Genomic DNA, 10,445 nt, shown 5'->3' on the forward strand with positions numbered 1-10,445 from the left:
TGTGCTGCTATTCGGCGCGCTACTGTCGACGATAACGTTATCGCTGGTAGCGAAGACACCGCCGACTCCACCTCCTCCTCATCCCGATTCCTCCCCTCCCCCTAATTTGCATGCTGTCGCACGCAATACAGCCATATTGTGTGCAATAAGCCTTTGATAAATGACCCCATAAGTAAGATAGTCGGATACATCTTAAAAGTGCTTCTTATCCAACTAAGTAAAGTAAGATGGCCAGATTAGTCTCAAATAGAGCTGCTTATCCGGATAAGTAGCATTATTTGAGACTTATCCAGCTAACTTACTTAGCCGAATAAGTAGCACTATTTAAGTGTTATACAGCGGCAGAAAAGCCACTTCATTGTTGGAGAAGTCAGAACCTAACACTGATGTTCTTCTATTTGAAGTTTATGTCATAATTATTTTATTTTTATTGTTAGTTAATTTGTTGTACATATTGTTTTATTTTATACTTGCTTCTTCTGTAAGCCACCTAGAACAAAGGATGGTGCAGCTTAGAAATATTTAAAATAAATAAATAAAACTTACCCAGTGAACTTCAATATATATTCACACATATTTTATACATATATGTGAATGTTGCAGGGAAGAAAATGCATATTTTATAACCTGCACATATATGATCAGCATAGGTTATAAAATACAGACATACATCTGCATGCGGCCAGGTCTTTTAAAGATATCATTCCTAAGAATAATTTTCAAATGGCTCTACCCGGGAAAATGGGTATATACATGGGTAAATGGGTATATACCCGGGTATATACCTGGGTAAATTATCCTAGGTGAAAAATATTCCTTTCAAAGTATCCAAACATGTACATGTGGGCTTTTACAATATGCATACTTCTAGGTGGGGGGAATGGTTTGAGAAATTTAATAGCACATGCACATTAAAATTTTCAAATGTACATGTACTGTTCTATCCGTGATCAGCTCCCCATATTACTAGCAGGTTCAAATATGCATAGGTACTTTGTGTGACCATTCCTTGTAGGCAGTTTTCAAAGAGAAACTGCACAGGTCATTTGTTTTTGAAAATTAGCTACAAGATGTTATGGACCAGATTTAAGGATTAGGGAAAATTAGAACAAACTAGTACAAAAAGCTCACAATTTAGTTTGCTGGTACAATTATACAATGATACAGATTTTGCACAAAGCTTTAATTTCCAAGAACCTTTTTAAGGAAAAAAAAATCCACAGAAAAACTTGTGCAAGCAAAGTTTATGCAAAAGTGATGCTGGACTTTTGCCACAAATAGCTAATTTACTATTGAAATATTTTTCCCTTCCAAAAGATCCAAATATGAAAGTCTTAACCTGCATGTGTTTTCCTGTGATCATTAAAGGATAGATTTTTTAAAAATATGTGCGCGCACATGGACGCGTGACTTTATAACTTGCGCGCACATGTTATAAAATCGGCGGGCCACGCACAATGGGGGGTACATTTTAGCTACTTTCGCGCAGTGATGCAACGCTGCTTTCCTCAGTTCTCTCTCAGTCCACTCCAATTAAGGAGCGGACTGGGAGGGAACTTCTCTACCCCCTACCCTACCCTCCCTTCTCCTCTCCTCCCCAACCCCCAATTAAAAAAAATTTTTTTTTACCTTTTTCTACTAACTTACTTCATCTCCCCAGCTGAAGTAAGTTGCGCGTGCCGGCAGCCAGCCGCCGCGCAAGGCTCTGGGACAGCAAACAGTGGTGTTGTCCCGGCCCGCCCCCACCACCCAAAACAAGACCCCCGGCCAGCCCCTTCCAAGAGTCCTGGCACTTGAGCGTGTACCGGCCTTTACGTGCGTGGCTGGGCCTCTTGGAAGATTCACCCGGCGTGCTTAAGGCCCGGCCACGTGCATAAAGGCCGGAATTTACACGTGCCCGGCATTAAAATCTGCCCTTAAGGGGGCACTTTTAAATAGCTCTCATAGTTGAAAACTACAAAAGTGCTTTTAATTTGCCTGTTTTCCAGAAACATTTCAAAGGAAAACAACCCAGATTATTTCCTTCTGAAAATTAACAGCCTTTGGGGCAGATTTTATAACCTGCGCACGTGGGGTACATTGGTGCACGCTACCCGGCTCGAACAAATGTACATCCAATTTTATAACATGCGCGCGCAGCTGCGCGCATGTTATCCCAGGCAAGCAGGATGATAGTCCCCACATATGGGTGATGTCACTGACGGAGCCCTATCACGGAAAACTTTCTGTCAAAGTTTCTAGAAACTTTTGACTGCCACACTGAGCCCACTGAGCATGCCCAGCATGCCATGATATTCTCAGCCACAGGGGTCTCCCTTCAGTCTTCGTTTTTCCGTGCTGCTTTTGGCATTGCGGAGCAGGAGCCCTGTGTGAAATTCTTCACACAATTTCTGACTAAAAATCAGATCAAAACTTCATTTTTTTCTCTCCCACATTACCACCAGCTGGTGAGTAGAATAATTCCTTTCCAACTCATTGAGTTTTATAAATTTTTCATCAGATATCCATCAGCAGCTGTCGAGGTTATCATGGCCACAGGATTTAAAAAATGTCCCAAATGTAATCGGACCATGTCGATTACGGATCCACACCTCGAGTGTGTATTTTGTTTGGGCCAGTCCCATGATGTTTCATCCTGACCAAAATGTGCAGAAATGACCGCTAAAGGTCGGAAAGCACGGCAAGAAAAGATGGAACATTTGTTCCACCTTCAACTGTTACCTTCCACATCGACGTCCATTCAGTCGTCTCCGGCCGGAGCTTCGAAAAGGATAATCCTTAAAAAACGTTGTATGGAGGGTTCAGGGGATCGGCCATCACTGACCCCATCCATGGCATCGATTAAGTTGGCATCAGGCCTAGAAAAAGCCTTGGAGCACCGCATCGACATCCTTCGATTCCAGAATCTCTATTATCCCCGGAGAAGTCGACAGCCAAGCGGCCTCGCCTATAAGAAACACCGAGGTCTTCGACACCGAGGCATTACCTTCTATCAAGGTGCTGGACATCGAACCTCTACAGGGCCCTGTGGTAGGACCAATGACGCCCCCACTGCCACCACGTATAGCTGCTCTGCCTGCATCAGCTATTATGGAGGAACTGAGCGGATTCATCCGCCAGGCGGTATAAGAAGCGCTCCAGGAGCATCAACCATCGACGCCGAAGCCGACACCATTGTCGATGCCAGTGCCATCCCCGAAAACAGGACCAGCACCGATGCCAGAAACCATACCTGGGGCTCCAGGGCAACCGGAATTCTCAATATTTCAAATGCTAATGGATAGACTTGACGCCCTCATCGGTACCATCCCACCGCAACCTCTCCCTACTAAGCCTGGAAGACTAGGGGACGTTCCTGGACAAGGCCCTTTTGATGATCCTCAATCGGGACCTTCAGGACTCTTCAGACCACTGGTTCCATCACTTCCACCGAGGTCTTCTCCTACTTCTCCTTCCAAACAAGTGCCATATGACTCATGGAGGAGGAAAATACTGATTCCTCATCTGAAAGCTTCATGTCTGAGCCATCTCCTCCTGAAGGAAGGAAAAAGTCTCCACCAGAAGACTTGTCCTTCACTAATTTCATAAACGATATGGCAGACACAATCCCTTTCAACTTAGTGTCTGAGGAGGATTCACGGCAGATTTTGGAAGTCTTACAATTCATGGATCAACCCAAAGAGGTCCTGGCCATTCCTATCTACAAAGTACTCTTGGAATTACAACACAGGCTTTGGGAACATTCATGTTCAGTTCCACCAATTAATAAAAGAGTAGACACTACATATCTTGTCCAACATGTTCCTGGTTACCAAAAGTCACAGTTACCGCATCAATCTGTAGTAGTTGAGTCGGCTCAAAAGAAATCCAAAAGAGTACGACCTCATTCCTCATCCAGGGAAGGATCATCAATTCCTGGACTCTCTAGGGAGAAAGGTATTCCAAGGAGCTATGCTTAACTCCAGGATAGCGTCTTACCAACTCTATATGACGCAATACCAAAGGAATCTATGGAAGCAGATGCAGGAACTCACTGACTCCCTACCTCAACAGTACCAAGAACAAGATGCAGCTCAGGCTATCATACATAAGGGACTTGAAGCTGGAAAGCATGAGGTCTGGGCTGCCTACGACAGTTTCGAAACATCTTCAAGGGTGGCAGCGTCAGGAATCAGTGCACGCCACTGGGCCTGGCTAAAAGCCTCTGACCTCAGGCCTGAGGTACAAGATAAGCTGGTGGATTTGCCCTGCATAGGCGACAACCTGTTTGGGTCAAAGTTCCAGGACGCAGTGGCCCAACTAAAAGAACACACAGAAACATTGCACCAACTACCGTCAGTCCCGCAAGACTCTTCTTCATCAATGTCTCGCCGTCCACCAAGGAAAGAAACCAGAAAACCTTTCTATAGGCAGAGACGGTATTATCCACCGGCATCCAGGGGTAGATCTTCTCACCCACAACAAAGATCTCAGTCCAGACAGCCTAGAACCGCTAGGCCTCAACTGCCACCATAGACGGGATCGGCTGCAGGTTTTTGAGGCCACCACCAGAGAGCAATCCCAAACCGAACTTGCTAGTAGGAGGTCGAGTTTCCTCCTTCTACAATCATTGGGTACAGATAACAGACCAATGGGTACTCTCAATAATATCACGAGGTTACCAACTCAATTTCCTCTCGATTCCAAGAGACTCTCCTCCAAAACCTTTTTCGCTAAACGGAAATCACATAATTCATCTGCAAGCAGAATTATCCACCCTTCTGAGAGCCAGAGCCATAGAACTGGTGCCCGGACTCAGCAGGAAAGAGGATTCTGCTCCCGTTATTTCCTCATTCCAAAGAAAACAGGAGGCCTACATCCCATCCTAGACCTCAGAAATCTAAACAAATTTCTCAGGAAAGAAAAGTTCAGGATGGTTTCTCTAGGCACCAAGCTTCCCATTCTTCAAACAGGAGATTGGCTTTGTTCTCTGGATCTACAAAACGCTTACGCTCACATTCCAATATTCCCTCCTCATTGCAAGTATCTGCATTTCCTGGTGGGTCAACAGCATTTCCAGTACAGAGTACTACCATTCGGACTTGCCTCAGCTCCCAGAGTGTTCACGAAATGCCTGGCAGTAGTAGCAGCACACTTACACAAGGAAAGTGTACATGTTTTCCCCTATCTAGATGACTGGCTCATCAGAAGTCAATCTCAACAAGGAGCTCTGGCTTCTCTCAGACTAACAATTACTCTGCTTCACTCAATGGGGTTTCTCATCAATTACCAAAAGTCCCATCTCATCCCGTCTCACCTACCTCAGTTCATCGGAGCAGAATTGAACACCATTATTTCAAGAGCTTTCCTACCCGAGGATCGGGCAGAAACACTCTCCCTATTGGCAAACTCACTACACTCGCAGAAACAAGCGACAGCTCATCAGTTTCTCACTTTACTAGGCCACATGGTCTCCACGGTTCATGTCACTCCTATGGCCAGACTAGCCATGAGAATAACCCAATGGACATTAAGGTCACAGTGGATACAAGAGATTCAACCACTGTCGTCTCCAATTCAAGTAACCCACCAACTACGTTCATCTCTCCTTTGGTGGATAAACAGAGACAAGTTGCGCAAGGGCCTACCCTTCCAACAACCAGACCCACAGATAACTTTAACTACAGACGCATCCACCTTAGGTTGGGGAGCTCACATAGGCAATCTCCAAACCCAAGGTACTTGGTCAAAACTCGAAGCAACATTTCAAATCAATTTCCTGGAACTTCGAGCTATACGTTATGCTCTGCATGCGTTCAAGGACTGCCTTTCACACAAGACTGTTCTGTTTCAAACGGATAATAGAGTAGCCATGTTGTACCTGAACAAACAGGGAGGTATGGGCTCGTATCTCCTTTGTCAAGAAGCAGCACAGATTTGGGACTGGGCCCTGACACATTCTATGTTTCCCCGGGCCACTTATCTAGCAGGCATCCACAACGTAGTTGCAGATCGCCTCAGTCGTCAGTTCCAACCTCACGAGTGGTCCCTGGATCCCTTAGTAGCGAGCAGGATTTTTCAACGTTGGGGACAACCAACAATAGACCTCTTTGTATCACATCTGAATCAAAAAGTGGACAAGTTCTGCTCTCTGCACAAACAGAAACACCAGCCAGCCAAGGACGCCTTTGCTCGCCTTTGAAACTCAGGTCTTCTATACGCGTATCCTCCGATACCGCTAATAACCAAAACTCTAGTGAAGCTACAACAGGTCAAGGGGTCCATGATACTAATAGCCCCACAATGATCGACAAATGTGGTTGCCCTTACTTCTCAACCTCTCAAGTGCAGAGCCAATTCGCCTGGGTGTGGCTCCCACTCTCATAACTCAAGATCAGGGCAGGTTGCGCCATCCCAACCTTCAATCCCTATCTCTGACAGCATGGATGTTGAAAGCTTGATCTTACAACCACTCAATCTTTCAACTAATGTCTCTCAAGTGCTTATAGCTTCGCGTAAACCTTCCACGCGAAAGAACTATTCTTCGAAATGGAAAAGATTTACTTTGTGGTGCACACAAAAGGACATTCACCCTTTCTCCTGCCCCACACCTTCTTTGCTAGACTACTTATGTCATCTTTCAGACTCTGGTCTCCAGACCTCATCTGTACGAGTACATTTAAGTGCAATCTCGGCTTACCATATCAAGATGGGAGATGCACCAATATCCATACAACCTCTTGTCAGTAGATTTATGAGAGGTCTAACTCACCTTAAACCACCAATGGGGCCACCAGTCACAGAATGGGACCTTAATCTGGTGTTAACAAGGCTCATGCATTCTCCTTTTGAACCCATGAATGCCTGTGATGTTAAATTTCTCACATGGAAGACTATCTTCCTCATAGCCATTACATCGGCTAGAAAGGTTAGTGAGTTACAAGCCCTTGTCACATACTCACCCTATATAAAATTCCTACATGACAGAGTGGTTCTCCGTATACATCCAAAATTCCTCCCCAAGGTAGTTACGGAATTCCACTTGAACCAATCCATAGTTTTGCCCACATTCTTCCCAAGGCCTCACTCTCACCAAGGTAAAAGGACTTTACATACCTTGGACTGTAAACGTGTGCTAGCATATTACTTAGACTGCACTGCAGTCCACAGGAAATCCACTCAACTCTTTGATTCTTTTGAACCAAACAAACCGGGTAATCCAGTGGGTAAACACACTCTCTCCAACTGGCTAGCAGACTGCATAGAATTCTGTTATGAAAAATCAGGCCTTCCTCTCCAAGTGCGAGTAAAGGCGCATTCAGTAAAAGCAATGTCAACCTCAGTAGCACACTATCTTTCAGTGCCAATTCTTGACATATGTAAAGCGGCAACATGGAGTTCTCTTCACACCTTTGCAGCTCATTACTGTTTGGACAAAGAAGGATGACAAGATTCAGCTATGGACAATCTGTCTTAAAGAACTTGTTTCCAGTATAATCCCAACTCCTTCTACATCCAACCTGCTGTGATTTTTGGCTGCCTCATTTTTACCAACAATACTTCAATGTTGCTTCTCTACAAAATGACTCAGCCTATAGCTTGCTAATCACTCCTATGTGAGGACTATCATCCTGCTTGTCCTGGGATAAAGCAAAATTGCTTACCTTGTAAAAGGTGTTATCCCAGGACAGCAGGATGTAGTCCTCACGAAACTCACCCACCACCCCGCGGAGTTGGGTCAGATACGTTTTATTATTTTATTTTTATTAAAGCTTATTGCTACATAAGAGACTGAAGGGAGACCCCTGTGGCTGAGAATATCATGGCATGCTGGGCATGCTTAGTGGGCTCAGTGTGCCAGTCAAAAGTTTCTAGAAACTTTGACAGAAAGTTTTCCGTGATAGGGCTCCGTCAGTGATGTCACCCATATGTGAAGACTACATCCTGCTGTCCTGGGATAACATCTATTACAAGGTAAGCAATTTTGCTTTATAAAATCCGGGGTTGGCGCACACAAGGGGGTGCACACTTGTGCACGCCGAGCCCTAGGAGAGTCCTGATGGCTTTCCCCGTTCCCTCCAAAATCGGAGCGGCCTCGGAGGGAACTTTCCTTCTGCTCCCCCCCACCTTCCCCTCCCTTCCCCTATCCCACCCCCCAGCCCTACCTAAATATACCCCCCTACCTTTATTTCATTATTTATGCCGGCCTTGTGTGGTGCGCATCCCCCGGCACAGCCGCTGTGCCAGAGACCTCAGTCCTGCCCTTGGACCGCCCCCCACCTCCGCCCTCACCCCTTCCCGCCCCTTTTTCAAAGCCCCGGGACATACACGCATCCCGGGACTTGTGCAAATCCATATATTTTGCACCTACTATTTGTGCAAATGACCGAGAAGGGATAAAGGGCATGCATACAATTGAAATTCACCTGCATGTGCACAGTTTTACTCCCTTGATAAAAACATGCTCACAGGAATGCCTCTTTATAATGTGGCAAAATGTACACGCACTATGAAAGCTACATGTAGTTTTAGATGCATTTGAGGGCAGATTTCAGTCAGACCATTTTACCCAGGTAAAAACCTAGTTTTCTGGGTTAATGCCTTTAAAATTGCCCTTTAAATCTAGTTTTACTGTCTCTTTATTGCTAAAACTTCTCTTAAAAATAAAATTAGATTCTTTATTATATTCTGCAAAGCAAACTTTGGCATTTTGTACAGAACAGACTTTGTTTAATCTGTATTACTACTCTGTATTTAAGTACATTCACTAATGTAATTTACCTTCCGTTTTAGTTTTCATTACTAATTTAATCTCCAATTACTTTTCCCTTTTTTTTTTTTTTTTTTACTAGCTACTGATGGATATGGTGGGGTCTACGGATGAAATCCTACAGGAAGCTGCAGCTGGTTGCATATCAAATATACGCAGACTTGCCATGGCTAATGAGAAGGCAAGATATGGGTGAAATGTCATGAATTTTTACTAGCTTTAATATTTTGCTTACAATTACTCCACTACATATTACCATTGTACATGTTGAATATCATAAACTAAACCTAAAATCATACTTACTACAGAATTTATATATATATATATATATATATATATATATATATATGATATATTTAAACAAAAATTATTAGAAAGGTAAAAGGAACTTTTTTAGATTGAAATGCTAAATGTATCCTACATTTTATATACTCTGAGCCATAGTATAAGTGAATCCCAGTCAAAATATATGAAAAAATGTAAATGAATGCAGTGTTGACAAATTTTTTCAAATTTCCCATCTATGGCTTTGTTATCCAATCATAATAAAGATGTTTTTCTTCACTGTGTGTGGCTGTCATGAAAAACCTGAGCAATTCCCTGTCTGCTAAAAACTGTCTAATCATCCTGTCATTATGGTTTTGCCTGTTTGATCACTTGCACTTCACAAGAGAGGCTGACTACAGATGCATAGATTTCACATCTGGTATCCTCTAAATCTAGCGCTGCAAGCATCTAAAGGGTCACTTCAAAATTATGCAAAAATTCTCTAACCATGCATTTCCAGGAAATAAATACAAAAGCTTATTAATAGTGCACTGTAAGAATTGAAAAGAGACAAATTAGCAGGGCTTTATGCATGTATTATTCATATAAACACATACAGTTATTTTTTTTCTTTAGTGAAATACACCAATTTTCTATACACCAGAAAACCATGCTGCAACTGTGGGTTGGATTCATCATTTTTCGCAGAATGATGAATCTAGCGAGAAAGGGGATGGGGCGAAGGGGGCAGGCCTGTGAAAGGCCGCAGCAGTGAAAGGCTGCAGCCTTTCATGCAAATAACGCCACTGTGAAAGGTGGTGCTATTCGCTGCGCTACTACCAGCAATAATGTTCCTCACATTATCGCCGGCAGGGGTGCCACGGCCGACTCCTCCCCCTCTCCGAAGCCTCCCCTCCAGCTAATTAACATCCTATCGCATGCGAAAAGCCCCTTTTCAAGTGCGATAGGGGTTTTTTGCGTGCGTTAGGGCCTTATCGCGTGCGACATAATGGAAATTAGGGGGAGGGGAGGCGTCAGGGCGGGGAGGGGGAGGGGGAGGAGTCGGCAGCGACACTGCTGCCGGCGATAATGTGAGGAACATTATCGCCATAGTAGCGCGGCAAATAGCTACACCTTTTACAGTGAAATCGCACTGCCACGGTGCGAACAGCTGTGACCTATCGCAGGCCCGCCCCCCTTCGCCCCCGCCCCCTTTTTCATGGGATTCATCATTCCACAAGGAATGATGAATCCTGCCCTGTCTCTCTTTTTTTTATCTAGTATAAAAATATAAAGGAGTCCAAAAGCTAAACAGCAGTCAGATAGTAGGGATATTTGATTGCTATTTGGTGTGCTCTCAAACTTTTGAAAAGATATTCAAAAGGACCTGAAAAATGATATTTGGCATATGCAGGATGAAGATCATGCC

The 10,445-nt window shown here is 44.1% G+C and overlaps 1 protein-coding gene across 1 annotated transcript in view; it reads left to right on the forward strand.

The window, feature by feature from the left end:
• The window catches only part of ARMC4 (armadillo repeat containing 4), an 890,525-nt gene extending 881,212 nt beyond the window's left edge, over positions 1 to 9,313 (forward strand). The window contains exon 20 of the mRNA XM_029588639.1: positions 8,832 to 9,313. Within this exon, the coding sequence (XP_029444499.1) occupies positions 8,832 to 8,945 (114 nt within the window). The 3' untranslated portion in view covers positions 8,946 to 9,313. The remainder of the gene's footprint in view (positions 1 to 8,831) is intronic.
• Positions 9,314 to 10,445: the final 1,132 nt, after the last annotated feature.

The sequence above is a fragment of the Rhinatrema bivittatum genome, chromosome 2, assembly GCF_901001135.1.
Source record: "Rhinatrema bivittatum chromosome 2, aRhiBiv1.1, whole genome shotgun sequence".
NCBI classification, from domain to species: domain Eukaryota; kingdom Metazoa; phylum Chordata; class Amphibia; order Gymnophiona; family Rhinatrematidae; genus Rhinatrema; species Rhinatrema bivittatum.